Raw genomic sequence first — 18,339 nt, forward strand, 5'->3', positions numbered from 1 at the left:
GGCTCCAATACTTTGGCCACCTCATGAGAATAGAAGACTCCTGGAAAAGACCCTGATGTTGGGAAAGATGGAGGGCACAAGGAGAAGGGGACAACAGAGGACAAGATGGCTGGACAGTGTTCTCGAAGCTACGAACTTGAGTTTGACCAAACTGCGGGAGGCAGTGGAAGACAGGAGTGCCTGGCGTACTCTGGTCCAGGGGGTCACAAAGAGTCGGACACTACTAAACAAGCAAGGGTAAGATGGTCCTTCTTCTGATCAAGCAGGGCCTGGATTTTTGTTTTTAAAGTCATAAATGGTTTAGTAACAGTGTGCTCTTTGAAGTAAAGCACCTAATCTTCAGAAGACATAACCTTTACAAAAATTCTGTCCACATGTAATTTTATTTTCTATTGTGGAAAGAGGAAACTAGCTACGGTAACCTTTGCACATCATTTTTTGCTGTGATGTTTGGTATCTGCCTTTGCCAAGATATAAATCACTTTTGTTCCTGGTGTCAAGAAGTTTAGTACACTAAATTAATCATAAGAACCTTAAGAAGAGGAAATAGGGGAAACTCCCCATTACAGAAAGAAAAGCGCAGATGCTGTGCTTGATGAAATAAAGCCTGATTCCTCCGTACCTGGTCCTCATTTCCAGTTTTCATCACTTACCTGTGAAAAATGGCAGAAGTAAAATTTAAACTATTGCAGAAATACAGGCAACAGTTCTCCCTTGCACAAGCATTCCTAGTGCTCTTTGTTGATCTAGCACAACAGAGGAAAACAAAATACCCTTTCTTCTTTTTTGAACTATATTTCAGCATTGTTTCAGGTTCAGTATATAATATAGGTAAAGGGGCCCCTGACCATTAGGTCCAGTCGTGACCGACTCCAGGGTTGTGGCGCTCATCTCACTTTATTGGCCGAGGGAGCCGGCATACAGCTTCTGGGTCATGTGGCCAGCATGAGTAAGCCGCTTCTGGCGAACCAGAGCAGTGCATAGAAACACTGTTTACCTTCCCGCCAGAGCGGTACCTATTTATCTACTTGCACTTTGACGTGCTTCCGAACTGCTAGGTTGGCAGGAGCAGGGACCGGGCAACGGGAGCTCACCCCGTCGTGGGGATTCGAACCACCAACCTTCTGATCAGCAAGTCCTAGGCTCTGTGGTTTAACCCACAGCGCCACCCGCGTCCCAGTAGTATATAATATATTGTAGTCTTAATCTCATCCTTTGCACATATTTCAGCTCTCCAGTCTTCTGCACTATCGCAGTCTGCACTATTGCAGTCTGAAGCTTAAGAGTTGCTTCTGTGTGTTGTGAATCCACGGTGCAGTGGCCTTTGTGTGGATTATGTGAGTGAGGCTAACCACCCAAATTATGCATTTTCCATCCAACTGAATTGCAGCTGCTTGGGGATAAGCCATGTAGGTGGGGGGAAGGGGTCTGTCTATATGATCATGCTATTCACAGGTGGGATCACATCATGTGCAAGCAACTCCCATGCTGTTGGCAGTATCTGTGAAGCCTTCATCAAGGCTTGCTTAGGGCAAAGCCATTAGGGAGTAAGAACACACATGAATTTCCACAGGTGGCGTTTATCATCCAGAAGTGCAATACACTTTGTGCAGTCATCACACTCTTTATGACAATCATACGTATATTCCTTGTCTGCACCAAAATAACAAGCAGTAAATGTGACATAAAGTGGGGAAAAACAGACTAATAACACTAAGCACTGGACATAACTCTTAGTATATATTCACTTTGGGTTTAGAGACGTTCATCTACCTTTCATTTCCTTCACTGCAGAAAACATTGGAGAAATGCCAGCACAGTCATGACAGATGTGTAAACTCTGAAGCACAGTTACTTCTACCCACCTTTGTGCAGTCCAAAATCAATACGCCTTTATTTTTCACACCAGCCAAAATCAAATGAAATAAAAAAGTTGTATATTTGCTGGAAGATGGCTACATACGTGCTGAACAAGAAACAGAAAGTGATGTCCTCATAGTTTGGATGAAGAAATGTGTTAACATTTCCATGGACTTAGATGAACATAGATTTGATTTTCCCTTTGTCATCCTAGCAGATAAAGCTAATCTCAGAAAAGTATTTTTCATGGTTTATACTCAAACAAGCAAATTATGCTATTAGTACAACCCCACTAAGCAGATCTGTTTTAAATGCTCACAGGGCAGGCTTGTGAAGAGCAACTTGTTTGGTAAGTAAGAATCCCAGCCAGGTGATCATTCAGGGAACCCGCTATAAATTATCCATTATCATTTGAAACCATTTTAATTTATAAACCTTCACCATCAATGACCATTAAATCCTTTTTTCCCACCTATCAGCACACATAGCAAAGTTTTCTTGCTGTGAAGGCACAAATCCCTTTAGAAAATATATTGTGAACCTTTCAAAAGGATACTATTTAGCTTCACATGGCTTTACAGAACAAACAAAATTTCTGAGAGAAATATCAGCCAAGCTTTCTTCCTCTTTTATATGATTTGGGGTTGAGTTTTGTTACTTTACCTTTAATAGGCAGTGTCAATTAGTTTCCTTGACAATGATGACTACTTCTTGCTATCAACCTCTTAATAGCATACTAGCCAATATCCAGTGTGAGCTTCCTCATAGCAAATTGACTGTTGCTTAATGGCAAGTTTATTTATTTCCTACTTGGCTAAGCAAAAGTATTTTGGGGTTGGCAGTCTTGGCTAACTTATTTGCATGGCTGCAATTTCAGTCCCATATACATCAACAGTATTTCAAAACTGGCATGAGGGGAATACATTTTGGCCCACTGTGGACTGAAATTACCACTCTTTTGCTTTAAGGTGTCTTACATAGCATAGCTACCATTCTTTACTAACTACTTGTGTAACCCTGTCCCCTCAACCTCTTTTTCATTTCCAGTGGCTTTTCAGCAGGCTCTTGCTTTGCTAAGCTTACCGATAAAATGTCGTGTAGTCCACAGTTGAGTGGCACGTCTGAAAATCCCATGCTTTGAGTTTCTGGCATTCCCGATGTGCGCGGAGTTTTACTCTCACTGTTCCTTGGCACAGTTCTGGAAACTGTTTCTTTGGAGGGCGAGTACAGAATTCATTCGACTCCACACGCCACGACTCGGCAAAGTCATCCACATCAAACTTGAAATTCCCGTCACCTCCGATCAGGTCGTCTCTCTTGTGTCCATTGTAGTTGCCACATAGGCCACAGAGCCTGCCCTTAAGATGTGGTGGAGCCATGACTTCCACAAAGCTGTCTCCATCCCAAGAGATTTCCAGGCCTAAAAAAGAAAGCAAGAAGGAAAGACGCTAACCTGTATCAGTGTATATACAGTATGTGAACATGTGCAGCTACCTTACATATTGAACTGGAACACTGGTCTATCAAGCCTAGCACTGGCTACTTTGGAGAGAACCAGTTTGGAGGATTTCTAGTCTGAGATCTTTTAAACTGGAAATGACAGGGCCTGAACCTGGGACCTAATGCCTTCAAAGCATATGTTCTGCCATGGAGTTATGGCTCCTCCTACACACACCACAGGTAAAGGTAAAGGGACGCCTGACCATTAGGTCCAGTCATGACCGACTCTGGGGTTGCGGTGCTCATCTCGCTTTATTGGCTGAGGGAGCCGGCGTACAACTTCCGGGTCATTTGGCCAGCATGACTAAGCCGCTTCTGGCGAACCAGAGCAGTGCACGGAAACGCTGTTTACCTTCCGCCGGAGCGGTACCTATTTATCTACTTGCACTTTGACGTGCTTTCGAACTGCTAGGTTGGCAGGAGCAGGGACCGAGCAACGGGAGCTCACCCTGTCACAGGGATTTGAACCGCCGACCTTCTGATCGGCAAGTCCTAGACTCTGTGGTTTAACCCACAGCGCCACCTGCGTCCCTACACACACCATAAGGCAGGTTAAAAAGTGGGAACCAGCTGCCCCCCCCCAAAGAAGGCATACAGATCACTCCCCGCTCATGTGCATTCAGCCATGCAGGCTTGTCAATGTTAATATAAATTAATTAATTAATTAAAAGGGGGTGGAAAGGGATTGTGTGTCCGGGGGTGAAGACTCTGCCAAGCCCACCAGCCATTGCACCCAATGTGTTTTGACCATACATGATTTTGGCTTTACTCACAATCCCTGGAACGTAAGCCTCACGTACTTTGCGAGCTTCCTGTAGTCAAACCTCACTGTTTCTGATATATAGCTATTGTGTGTTGCTCAGTGTAGAGGTAATTCTCCTGCTTGCCTCTTCAAAGTGTCACCTGCTCAGCCTCCGCTACATCCCTAACACTTGCAGGCATGACAGCTAAGGCTGGGTCTGCATACGCAACAGAATGATGTGGGAGAATAGGCGGCGTTTGAATTTAATTTTTGATGTCTCTTTTTATTCTGAATGGATGAGTTCTCCATTCATAGAATCACTGAATTGTAGAGCTGGGAGGCACCCCGAGGGGAATCAAGTCCAACCCCCTGCAATCCAGGAATCTCTTGGATAGGAATTAGGATATAAAATAATTAGTCAAATTTGAAGGCAAAAAATGAAACATCTGTCCCATTTGGAGATATATAGGACTTTTCTTTTTCTTTTTTACACTTTCTACAAATTCTGCTGAACCAGCTTGTGCCTTATTTTCTCATCATGGCTCCTTTTGGAAATTTCACCAGGGCCCCCAAGCACCTTAATCCAGCATTGCTCCTGGATTAATGTGTGGATTGAAATGCAGGTACGATTTGGATTTCGCACTGGTCAAATTATGTGATGAAATTCTCAGCTCAAATTTGTAGCAAAAATTATATTAAAATGTCTATTTTAGGGGGGAGTGTGATTAAATATGCATACATTGAGAGAAAATATTATTTATTTGTTTATTTGTTTATTTAAAAAATACAGACACAGGACAGAACATAGTAAAGATAAAGGGACCCCTGACCATTAGGTCCAGTCGTGGCCGACTCTGGGGTTGCGGCGCTCATCTCGCTTTACTGGCCGAGGGAGCTGGCATACAGCTTCCAGGTCATGTGGCCAGCATGACTAAGCTGCTTCTGGCGAACCAGAGCAGCACACGGAAACACTGTTTACCTTCCCGCTGGAGTGGTACCTTTTTATCTACTTGCACTTTGACATGCTTTCGAACTGCTAGGTTGGCAGGAGCAGGGACCGAGCAACGGCCCCCCCGTTGCGGGGATTCGAACTGCCGACCTTCTGATCAGCAAGTCCTAGGCTCTGTGGTTTAACCCACAGCAGCACCCATGTCCCGGACAGAACATACATATGCATAAATCTGTGCAAAACTGGCTCCGAAGGGAAATAAGCTAGTCTTTCAAAAAAGATCTGGGAAACACCTGTGCCCGACACCCTGAATAGCCAATATTTCACAGTGCTTTTCTTAACATATGAACTCAAAATGGCTTGAACGTGCCAACATGTTTTATACTGAGGCAGACTTTGGATCTATCTATCCCAGTATTGCAAAATCCCAGTCTAAGCATGTGTGCTCTTGTGCAGCCACTAATATCAGGAGCACAGTATTAGACATGGAATTCACTGTGAGGAATATGAGCCCTTTTATTTAAAGGGGAAATTATCTGGATAGTAATATGCTTCAATTACACACTACTGAGTGAACCATTACACGCCATGTTTGCCCAGTCTCTGCCAAAACCAAGACAATGATGCTTGCTGTAGTTGACTGAGCTGAGAGAAGAGACAACCGGAATAACAAGAGAATCACATTTTAGTCAATTTAAAGCATCCAGAATGGTTCTCAGGAATTCAGTGGAATTTCATAACTCAGCTGGCAGTGAAGAGAGACGCTCAAGATGCTTTTAATTAGAGCTTATGAATAATGCTCCTCTTGTGAGCATTCCTCAGACAGCCACAAACATTCTTCCCCCCCATCTTGCGACTCTGATGAACAAGCCCAGAGCTGAGGCTTTATTTTGTAAGGGACAAAGAAGCAGGTGTATGAGTTCTTGGCTCAGCAGGATATGCTGTGATAGCCTTTAAATGCTTTCTAGATGTTGACTATGCTTCACATCAATCCTTTGGTTAAAGGAGGCAATATAAATGATCAACCATGGAAGGCCAAGGTATGGGAAGCAGGATATCTGCCATGTTGTTATTGTTTAGTCGTTTAGTTGTGTCCGACTCTTCATGACCCCATGGACCAGAGCACGCCAGTGTGGTGTAGTGGTTAAGAGTGGTAGACTCATAATCTGGTGAACTGGGTTCGATTCCCCGCTCCTCCACATGCAGCTGCTGGGTGAGCTTGGGCCAGTCACACTTCTTTGAAGTCTCTCAGCCCCACTCACCTCACAGAGTGTTTGTTGTGGGGGAGGAAGGGAAAGGAGAATGTTAGCCGCTTTGAGACTCCTTCGGGTAGTGATAAAGCGGGATATCAAATCCAAAACTCTCTTCTCTCCTGTCTTCCACTGCCTCCCGCAGTTTGGTCAAACTCATGCTGGTAGCTTCGACAACACTGTCCAACCATCTTGTCCTCTGTTGTCCCCTTCTCCTTGTGCCCTCCATCTTTCCCAACATCAGCGTCTTTTCCAGGGAGTCTTCTCTTCTCATGAGGTGGCCAAAGTATTGGCGCCTCAGCTTCAGGCTCTGTCCTTCCAGTGAGCACTCAGGGCTGATTCCCTTAAGAATGGATAGGTTTGATCTTCTTGCAGTCCATGGGACTCTCAAGAATCTCCTCCAGCACCATAATTCAAAAGCATCAATTCTTCGGCAATCAGCCTTCTTTATGGTCCAGCTCTCACTTCCATACATCACGACTGGGAAAACCATAGCTTTCACTATATGGACCTTTGTTGGCAAGGTGATGTATCTGCTATACATCTTTTATCTGCCATACATCTTTTTTAAAAGCACTTAGAGAAGTGCATGTGGCATAATTTATGGGGGAGAGGAATGAGGTGATGTTTAACCATTTCCCCACCTGCCACTTACCCCCATATCATATTCTACCAGGACTCCTAGATATGTTTGCTGCTGCTGTGAGAAGGGTTGTAGGTCAGTGGTCAAGTATTGTTTTGCATGCAGAAGCTCCCAGGTTTAATCCCTGGAATCTCCAGGTAAGGATGGGAGAGACAACCTGAGTGGAACCCTGAAAAACCACTGCCAGTCAGTATAGACATTACAGAGCAAGATGCACCAATGGTCAGACACAGTATAAGGCAGCTTCCTATGTTCCTAAGGGGACGCGGGTGGCGCTGTGGGTTAAACCACAGAGCCTAGGACTTGCCGATCAGAAGGTCGGTGGTTCGAATCCCCGCGACGGGGTGAGCTCCCGTTGCTCAGTCCCTGCTCCTGCCAACCTAGCAGTTCGAAAGCACGTCAAAGTGCAAGTAGATAAATAGGTACCGCTCTGGCGGGAAGGTAAACGGCGTTTCCGTGCGCTGCTCTGGTTCGCCAGAAGTGGCTTAGTCATGCTGGCCACATGACCTGGAAGCTGTACACCGGCCCCCTCAGCCAATAAAGCGAGATGAGCGCCACAACCCCAGAGTCAGCCACGACTGGACCTTCCCTGGTCCTGAATGGGGTAACTGTGCCCCTGAAGGACCAGGTGCGCAGCCTGGGAGTCATTTTGGACTCACAGCTGTCCATGGAGGCACAGGTCAAATCTGTGTCCAGGGCAGCTGTTTACCAGCTCCATCTGGTACGTAGGCTGAGACCCTATCTGCCTGTGGACTGTCTCGCCAGAGTGGTGCATGCTCTGGTTATCTCCCGCTTGGACTACTGCAATGCGCTCTACGTGGGGCTACCTTTGAAGGTGACGCGGAAACTACAACTAATCCAGAATGCGGCAGCTAGACTGGTGACTGGGAGCGGCCGCCGAGACCATATAACATCGGTCTTGAAAGACCTGCATTGGCTCCCAGTACGTTTCCGAGCACAATTCAAAGTGTTGGTGCTGACCTTTAAAGCCCTAAACGGCCTCGGTCCAGTATACCTGAAGGAGCGTCTCCACCCCCATCAGTCTGCCCGGGCGCTGAGGTCCAGCGCCGAGGGCCTTCTGGCGGTTCCCTCACTGCGAGAAGCAAAGCTACAGGGAACCAGGCAGAGGGCCTTCTCGGTAGTGGCGCCCGCCCTGTGGAACGCCCTTCCAGCAGATGTCAAAGCGATAAACAACTACCTGACATTCAGGAGACATCTTAAGGCAGCCCTGTTCAGGGAAGTTTTTAACGTGTGACATTTTACTGTATTTTTGGTTTTTATGGAAGCCGCCCAGAGTGGCTGGGGAGGCCCAGCCAGATGGGCGGGGTATAAATAATAAATTATTATTATTATTATTATTATTATTATTATTATTATTATTATTATTATTATTATTATTATTATTATAATGGTCAGGGGTCCCTTTACCTTTTTATATTCCTAAGAGGGGGGGGAGGAAGGAGAGGAAGGGATGAACAGGGGGTGGTTATCTATCTATCTATCTATCTATCTATCTATCTATCTATCTATCATCTATCTATCTAATCTATCATCTACCTTATTTTTTGCACCATAACACTCACTTTTTTCCTCCTAAAAAGTAAGGGGAAATGTCTGTGCGTGTTATGGAGGGAATGCCTACGGGTGGCATGCCTACAGATTTTCCTCCTCTAAAAACTACGTACGTGTTATGGTCGAGTGTGTGTTATAGAGCGAAAAATACGGTATCTATCATCTATCTATCATCTATTTTTTAAATACACCCCACTTTTTGTCAAGGAATTCAAAGCTGCTTTTGAAGAATTCAATCCAGCCTCCTAGATCATGCAGAAAGTTGCCGCCTTAGTCTGGCAAGTAGGCACCACTTATGGGAAAGAAGCAGGCCGGAGTATTTATAATCATAGAGTTGGAAGGAGCCTTGGAGATCAGCCTCCTTCCTTATGAGTAGATCTGCCCCCAAGCAGGCACTTCAGGCTGCTTTTTGAAAAAGGAGGCTGGGATTGTTGTTCACGAACAGATGTTCTTTCAAACCATCTGGTGGGTGGAAATTTGGCCCACCAAATTCAAATTCATTTCAGTTTGACACCCATAGATTAAACTTTGAAAAATAAAAATAAAACTTATTTAATAAAACATAGTCAAGCATCTTGAAATTTTAGGATTCAGCAGCCTCAGATTTCTGTGCCGTCCCATTTACCTGTTTTCTTTAAAGTAGCTACCAGATGTTCTCCATTTCCCAATTAAATCATGCTTCAGGTTTGAATGATGCAAGATGCACATGCACACAAAAGACTGAATCCAGTTGCAAAAGCAATTCATTTGGGCAGAAAGCAAACCCAGACAGATGTTACGCAAGAACACCGCACTTCAGGGAGGCAGCAAACAGCTTTCCTTGCACACTTGGGGTTCAATATCACACCAGTTTTTGGTTCAGCAAGCAACTTTCATGCAGGCCATGTTGGCTGGTGAGTTTGCTAAAGCCTTCTGGATTTGTTTTGTTTTACTGAGTTTGTTTGGGTTGGACATGTCTTACTGAACTCATTCCCTACTCTACAAGCCCCTCTGGCACAGTGCTTGCTTATTCCTGATCTCTGCTTTTGCCGTAACTACAGCTGAGATCAGTTGTTTTCAAACTGTGTCCTGGGGCTGCTTCAGAAGCTTTTCGGGGCTGTGATGATAATCCTAAGGTTCCCTTGGCAAAGTTACTGTCATTTTATAAGAACCAAACTCCACAATGGCAAAGCAGTCAATTCTGTGTTTATTGCCCATGTTCATTAACTAGGCAACCAATACCCTGGAATCCCCAGTTTAAATGCCTGTAAGCCTTGACACCAGGTGGAGGAGCGTCAAGTAGAAATTTTCTGATAATTCAATTTCATTTGATGGGGATGGGAAAGGGAAACCTTTGTGTTGGCAAAAGCTTCCCTGGTTCATTTTACACAAACTTTGCCTGTGTATTGTAGCATTGTAAGACATGGATTGGTTCATCAGAGGTGGATAGACACTTTTGTCAGATTCTGATATAGTTTATTCTTTTTAAAAAGGTGAGCCCAGGAAATTAACTGAGAATTTTTCCTGAGGCATGCATGAAGAGCACAGCTTCATTCTTATGCTGATTCTGATGTTTTATATAAGGATGGAAGATTTTTTTTTTCCAAGTCTGCATTTTAAAGCCAACCAACCTAATTTGCTGGTCTGAATTATATGTGATTTAGAATACAGTAATCTATTGGATTTTGCATTTCTCTGAATTATATACTATCAGTTTTTGAAAACACAGACACAAATGATTATTTTACAGAAAAAACGTGCAAAAATGCTAATTTTAGGGGGAATGCACTGAAAAGTACAAATTTGTATTTTGGGGGAAGAATGCATGGAAAATGCATACTTTAGGGATCAATGTGTCCAATTTAAATATGATTTTTTGTGCGTGGGTGAATTCCCCTCTCCACAAAAAATATCCAGAACAGGGACAGAGCAGACCTAAAACTGATCACATTCAAAACTGGCATGGAAGGGAAATGGGGAGATCCTCTTGCTTTTGGTTTAAATTGTTTATTATTATTGTACTGTAGCTGCCTTGGGTGTTGCTTCTATACTGAAAGAATGGGATACAACTCTAATGTAACGTAATGTAAATACCGCCAGAGCTTATAGAGCCAAAACAAAACAAAAGCATACATGTCACCCTTGTCAAAATAAAAAAATTCCTTCCAGTAGCACCTTAAAGACCAACTAAGTTAGTTCTTGGTATGAGCTTTCGTGTGCATGCACACTTCTTCAGATACACTGAAACAGAAGTTGCCAGATCCTTCTGTATAGTGAGAAGGTGGGGAGGGGTATTACTCAGAAGGGTGGTGGGAATGGGAGATTGGCAGATAGCTGAGATGAGCCTGTTGACGACTCTTAACGACTGCAATAGGTCTTACAGGAAAAGGCAAGGGGTGAGAAGGTGAAAAATGGCTTAGTCATGTATAATGAGATAAGAATCCAATGTCTTTGTTCAGACCAGGTCTCTCCATGGTTTTAAGTTTGGTAATGAGTTGCAATTCAGCAGCTTCTCTTTCCAGTCTATTTCTGAAATTCCTTTGTAGTAAAACAGCTACTTTGAGATCTTGTATAGAAGATCTCTATTGGCTATCTGCCAATCTCCCATTCCCACCACCCTTCTGAGTAATACCCCTCCCCACCTTCTCACTATATAGAAGGATCTGCTGTGTCACTACTTTGCCCTGAGAACCAGGGCAGTCATGTAGCCCCACCTGCTTTGGTTGTCACTTTCAAGAGGTAGCCTTCCAAGTCGATGTGAAAGTGTGGTGTGTCGTAAGGTAGGGATATCCGTGTCCCGTTCCACTTCACAGTGAGGTGCTGGTGGAGGCTGATGGTACTGCTGCCCAGCACAAGGTCTACAGATTTTGTCCAGGAGAAAGAGCGAGTCCGTCGGGCATCGTTCTTCACCAGCACCTGGAAGGGCGGGGTAGAGGAGGAGCAGTCTTTCGTCAAAACGTACTGACATGTTCCCTGAAAGTTAAATGTCCGTCCGTCAAAAGTGTTGTAGTGGGGGTCTCCAAATACAGTGCAAACTCCGGGCTCTGTAGGTGAGTGAGAAACAAAAGCACCATCAAGACCAAATGTTATGCTGGGAAAAGCAGGTATTAAATGAATGCAAATGGCCTTCCAACATTTTGGGCCACTTCATAAACAATGTGACTGAGGCATATATCTAAAAAACGTGTGTGTTTGTGTGTGAATGAGACAAACACTTGGAAGAAGACATGAAGACCATGCATTTTCTTTCAAGGGTACACTCAATGAGAAACCGAGCACTGCTGTCATGAAATGGCCCTTAAGTCCCGGAATGATATAGATTATCAGCACCCACTATAGGATCCCCAGTATACTGTTGCAGCTGTAGAAAATGGTAAGTGGAGGTAGAATCCATGAATTGTATATTGCAGCTCTGGCAATATATAGGACTGTTTGGGGGGGGGGTTCTCCCTCTTTCATAATCCTAGAATTTGAGTGTCATCCAATGAATGGTAGAAGATTGAGGACCGACAACTAACACTATATACAGCATTCCGTGTGTAGTTGGTTTCATCACAAAGGTAAAGGAGAAGTTCTGCATTGCCACATAATAAAGGAAAAGGCAACTGGTGCTGTGCAATCTGGATAAAACATTGCTATTCTTTGGAAGAGAAGAAATTCAAGGCAATGGAATCTATTAATGCCACAGCCCAACACAGAATTAAGTGCATTTGAAGATCCCAATGAAATAGATGGACTTTTAAGCATGCTTAATTCTGTACTGGATTGTAGCCTAGACTCTCAAATAATTACTGCCAGAACTGCTTTAAAAAAACAAAAACAATTTATGGTGTCCCAAATGAACTGATTGTATGAATTGGAGCGGTGAAGAAATAATTCATAGGAAAGTCCTGGCTTTCGTTTGTCTGATACATTTAACACCAATGAATCACCATAATCAAATTACAAGTGACAGTCTCAAAATCAGAAAAAAGGAAGCAATTGAATCGAACTGCTAAAAATTCAATAAGAAAAATCAACAGAAGCAGCACTGAAACCTCAACTCTTCTCAGTCTTTATTACTATACATTCGTACCTCAGAAGTTGAACAGAATCCATTCCGGAAATCCGTTCAACTTCCAAAATGTTTGGAAACCAAGGCGCGGATTCCAACTGGTTTCCAATTGCGCAGGTGCACTGGAAACAATAGCGGAAGCTACGCAGGACGTTCGGCTTCCAAAACAAAACACGTTCAAAAACCAGAACACCCGCTTCCGGTTTTCGATCGTTTGGGAGCCAGAATGTTCGACTCCCAAGGCGTTCTGGAGCCGAGGTACGACTGTATAGTTCTTTAGTATGGTTTCTGAGGGCACCTGCCCTCCTCTTCCTGATGTTGTTGTTCTGAGGGTTTCCTCTGGTCTCCATCTGGCCACACATTGAGTCCATCTGTCCTAGACATGAAGTGGGCTGAATTACCTCACACCTCACTGTGTGGCGTCCTGTCCTGTGGACCTTTACAGCAAAAGGAAACTTCAGAGTGTAACCAAACTTTCATCAGGGGACAGATGGACAAAGGAATTGGGAAGAAGCAGTGCTTAATTTCAAGTGGAAATGATGATTAGGTCCCAATCTTTCTGGGTACAGCCTCTGGGGTCAGGAAGTCTTTCCCTTCATCTCTGGTGTGAAGTGTCTGTCTCCAGTTACTCAATGCTGAGGGAGCTTAAGCACTTTTAAGTCTCACTGATTTGAAAGAGAGAGTGAATCACATGCTTAATTCTCTCCCCTTCAGATGAATGTGACTTTAAAATGCATGTGTTCGGTTTTGTTGTCAAAATATCCTCTGTGCTCCATTTGACTTCACTAAACGAATACCCTTTTCCAGATTTACAAGGCATGGGGCCAAGCTGTATACCAACATATGGACCGACATGCAGTAAATGGCCATTTACTTCACATCCCCAGCACTCACTATCCCGAATCAAGATCATACAGTTTACTTGTCCTTGGACTTGGCAGTCTCAGTTTAGGAGCTCATGATGCGGTGAGTTGATACTCTAAATTACTTAGCTATTGGAAAGAGTTCTGAAGGATTCTTGGACTGTTTTCGTGGTATCTAATAACCCACATGCCACAACAGAAAAGAAAGAAATGACCATATTAGGAGGACGGCCCTCTTGCATGCGGGGAGAACTGGAATTCAAGACTCTCGCACAATCTGTGCAAAAGGCAGCGGAGGAAAGACGGGCCAGAACACCAGAAGAGTCAAGTTAATTCCAAAGTGTCCAGATGTAACAGACTCTTGAGGCAGGGCTTGCAGCTAATTTACAGCAGCCAAGGAAAATATTATATAAACCATAACTAAGAGGGATTTGGATGCTTTCTGAGTAAAACTATGACATTAAAAAACAGAATGGAGAGTAATTTGTTCACACATCCATAACTCAACGGGACTTGGCTTTTCAAAAACCAAAAATGAAACACAGGAGACAGTTGGCCAAAATGTGAATTAGGCTTCAGCATCAAAGCAAGCTGCAGATCCTTAAATCAAATGGGGGCAAACATTAATTTGAAAGCTAGGAATATCACAGGCAGAATGAAGCTGAATTGCATTCCTCATGGTGTACAAAAACAACAACCCAGCAACGTGTCTCAACACATTTCTACAGGGTGGCTCAAAAGTAGGTATACAGCTGGATCAATGAAATTAATCACAAGAGATTCTATGAGTACACTTAACTGACACAAAACATAGTTGGAAAGAATAGTGGAGTCAGATAAAAGGATTACTTTTCTTTACTGATATTGTGAATGAGGACTGCGAACTTGAGTCAAGAACTTTTGGGATAGAATCACATTTGGTGCACTTGCAATGCCAGGAATAACTTATACAGTTGTACAAGTATCTTTAAACATCCATGTATGCATGTCTGGAATGGCCAAGGCCCCCAGGAACATGTATCCAGAATTTAAAGACACATATATGTTTTGCTCATCTGCAATTTACATGTTTATTGGGTGAAGATTCATTTCAATTGGGGTTTAGCCCCAGTTTTGGCACAGATACTGCTCTGGTTGCCCTGTGTGATGATTTCTGTTGGGAGAGAGGCAAGGGAAACATGTCCTTCTTAATTCTCCTTGTGAGGCACAAGGTTATTAGAGGTATCTGCTACTAGGCCACTAAAACTTAGATGGAAAAGAAAACTGAATAATAATAATAACTACTACTACTAATAATAATAATAGTCAACATAGTATTTTTTTTTGTTTTTGGTGGGATCCACTGGCTGTAGTTGTTAGTTGTGTGCCATAGGTCAAGGGACCCATTTTCTTTAGGATCTGTTTTGTTTAGGATCCAACTTCCTATTCACCCACCTTGCCTGAAGGCATAACCTGCATAAAACATTATATCTCCTTGTTGTTATTCCAAGTGCTACTGCCCCGAACCACAAGGCTTCTACAGAGAGAGGCAACCCACCATTCTGGAAAGGCCATTTTATTTTGGCACCTTGTCAGGCCTTGCTGACTTCCAAGAATAAGGAGAAGGAGAGTCTTCACCATTCCGTTAGATAAAAACTCAGTGGTAAAGTTGGCTTTTGTGTTTTGAACCCTCCCACTGTCACTGGAAAAGCTTGTAGTGATTTCAGTGGGCATCAGCACAGAAACACAAGGCGGTCCATTTTATTTCCCAACGCCTCAGATGAGTCACTTTCCCACAGCTACAAGTACAATTTGTTCCTAATGAAGCGACTGCACCACTTGGCATATCTCTGGTGTTATTTTACAATGATGTGCCCACTGCTTGGTGGTAAAGGCACATTGCCTCTGGTTTCTCACATGCTCAGGGCTCTTGTTTATATAATACACCAGGGAGCATCATGCAACAATTTAAGTTAATTGTTTTTAATTCAACCAAAATTACATACCACCAAGATTTAAAACATAGTTCTTTCAAAATTCAGTTAAAATATTTCAGAAAGAGCAACTCCTATACTCAGTGTTTAATCCCACTGACTTTTCATCTATAAATATTTTCATTATAGCCCAGGAAAACTGCAAGCTGCATTAAATTATGTGGAAAATCATTCAGTGGAGTTTCTCTCATTATCATTCTGTTATTTTGCAATGATAAATTGCACTGTACACTGTTTAAATCTATGTCCAATTAATGGACTAGCTGTGATTGAAAGGATAGTCCGGGTGAATATTTTTAGAAATATTCACCTGCAGTAATTCAAGCCACTGTCAATCATAACCTATTTCCAGGGTGGTGTCCAAGGAATTCTTCCCTTTTCGATGTTTATGGGCTGTTCCCTTTTCCTTTTCTCTTTTGTATATTCTTCTGTACTCCAACATATTTCCCATACACCATATTTTGTTTTTACCAGCCTTTAAATTGTACCTCCGTGCTGCCTTATAAATCACGTTGGAGAGACTTAGCATTTAGCACTTGCTTTCTTTGGATAAAGTAGACTATTGCCCTTTCCAATAATATACATTCACACCTTCGCAAATGAACCTGGGTCTCTCTCATTTCCCCAGGAATATTTTGAAACATCAAACCCCAATCCAAGAAGTTAGAGTTATTGACTCCTAGTTCCAGACTATTTCTTCAGCGTCTGGGCTTGTTGTCAAGGGTTGTCTTTTGTGAGAAAGCAGACTACTTGCTAATTATCTGGCTACGGTAGCTGTGAAACCAAGGAACTGGTGTCAACCTCTGGCTCAATAGGCTAGGCAAGAATCTCCCAATAATGGCAAATGTAACACTCAAGATAGCAGTTGTGTGTGAAGAGTTCAAAAACTCGTTGAAAAAATGTGAAGAATGAACTTACTCACTTTCAGTGCAAATGGGACAGCATCCTTTTCGGTTGAGGATCTTTCCCTAAATGGGATAAATATAAACAATATTTAATGTGGGGGGAACACATTTGGAGTAATGGTTACCTTTTGAAAGTACAGTGGTGCCCCGCAAGACAAATGCCTCGCAAGATGGAAAACCCGCCAGACGAAAGAGTTTTCCGTTTTGGAGGTGCTTCGCAAAACGAATCTCCTATGGGCTTGCTTCGCAAGACGAAAATGTCTTGCGAGTTCCTGCGGTTTTTCCCCCCTTCCCCCCTTTTTCTAAGCCGCTAAGCCGCTTATCAGCTGATCCCCCCTTTTTCTAAGCCGCTAAGCCGCTTATCAGCTGATCCGATCAGCAGATAAGACGCTAAAAGCCGCTAATAGAGCTAATAGCGCTAATCCGCTAATCCGTCAATGGGCTTGCTTCGCAAGACGAAAAAACCGCTAGACGAAGAGAATCACAGAACGGATTCTTTTCGTCTTGCGAGGCACCACTGTATAGAAAAATGTGGAAAGCAGGGAACTTGGTACCTTGACTTCTGCTTCATAAGGCAGGTGGAAAGCCATTCAAAACTTTCCTTCTGCAGCTATGTATCTGTATACAAATCTGCAACCAATCTACTATATATTTTGGAAAGCAATTTGTTTGTCCATTTGTTTGTTGGAGAGGGTTGATGTTTGGGTGCTAGGACCATTTTGAATCAAGATGAAAATGTGGCTGTGGTGTGACTATACCCATATTTTGGCGTAGGTTTGTTTCTCCTTCAATATATTGTTGCCAAACCCAGCACAAGATTTCCTGAGATGGGGGTGGCAGACTTTGTCGGTTTGGTTGCCGGGTGCCATTCTGGATCAAGAAGGAAGACTGAAAGATCACTTTGGCACGACTTCACACATTTCTTGACACAGATTCAGCCTCCTTTCGAGATATCATTGCCAAACTCAAAGCGAAGGTTCTCAAGTTGGGGTGGTGTGGTTTTTTGTTGTTGTTGAAACTACAGGAGCCATTTTGAATCAAGATGGCAGACTGAAATGTAACTTTGGCATGACCTCACCCAAAGGTTCAACTGCCACTCAAGATATTATTACCAAACTCAGGACAAGGGTTCCCAAGGTGGGGGTCCTGGCCGACATTTGGATGCCAAGTGCCACTCCGAATCAAGCTGACAGACCAAAACATGAATTTGGTGTGACTTCATCTGATTTTTGGCACAATGGGCCCAAATTCACAAATTACACTATCCAATTTAAAAACACAATTTATTTATTTTTTGCTTTCTAAAAGGTCATGTCTATCCCTGCACTGTTGGGGGGTGTACACTAGATGATACTCATTTTCATTTCGAAATCTACAATTCTATGGTTCTATTGTTTTCATGTCAGTTAACGTCATACTCATATATATAAATATCAGCTAAGACTATAGTGGCTCCCATATTGGGGTAGTAGAAGCAAAAGTAAACCTGGTTAGTATTGAAAATAATAATAATTCAAAAATACTCAATGAAGTATATTCAGATTATTATATACCATACATATTAGGGGCATATTAGTTGCATTGACACATGTTTCTTTAGCATTCAGCACTCAACTAGTGAACAATTTACACAGGTTTCAAGGTAACACAGAAGAAAAGCAAAGTTAAACACTTTTGCAAAGAAAAATGGTAAAGGGAAAGACAGACAGCCCAAAGAGGCACATTGACTATTGGTGCTTATCTAAAACATACTCCATGATTGTCACTTAAAAGAAGTGAAATTAGCAGCAATAGCAGCAATGTTCCAGAACTTCCTCCAGCCGCCACAAAGTCAGGACAGGTTGAAGGTGTCTTGAGGTCTATGGAGCACTTCAAGCGTGTTGAAGAAAGTAGCAGGTAAAGAAAGTCTGTTTGGAGCTGGCTTGCACATTCTTAATATAGTGGGTCAGTGCTTTGTGATACCTATAGAAGAATACCTATAGAAGAACAGTAGTGAAGGCCTGGTCAAGATGGTGTGATATAAACAAAGCTTTTTCCACAATCAAAGCT

The 18,339-nt window shown here is 43.0% G+C and overlaps 1 protein-coding gene and 1 long non-coding RNA gene across 3 annotated transcripts in view; one reads left to right on the forward strand and one right to left on the reverse strand.

Annotated features, from left to right (window-relative positions):
* The window catches only part of BMPER (BMP binding endothelial regulator), a 176,313-nt gene that overhangs the window by 50,993 nt on the left and 106,981 nt on the right, over positions 1-18,339 (reverse strand). For both annotated transcript variants that reach the window (XM_081165156.1, XM_081165157.1), the window contains exons 11-13: positions 16,308-16,353; positions 11,210-11,539; positions 2,944-3,280 (exon numbers count right to left, since the gene is read on the reverse strand). In XM_081165156.1, coding sequence (XP_081021282.1) covers positions 2,944-3,280; positions 11,210-11,539; positions 16,308-16,353 — 713 coding nt within the window. The remainder of the gene's footprint in view (positions 1-2,943; positions 3,281-11,209; positions 11,540-16,307; positions 16,354-18,339) is intronic.
* The window catches only part of LOC308570422, a 204,522-nt gene that overhangs the window by 34,671 nt on the left and 151,512 nt on the right, over positions 1-18,339 (forward strand). The gene's annotated exons all lie outside the window — the stretch shown is intronic.

Source organism: Podarcis bocagei (genome assembly GCF_964188305.1).
Source record: "Podarcis bocagei genome assembly, chromosome: 12".
NCBI lineage: Eukaryota > Metazoa > Chordata > Lepidosauria > Squamata > Lacertidae > Podarcis > Podarcis bocagei.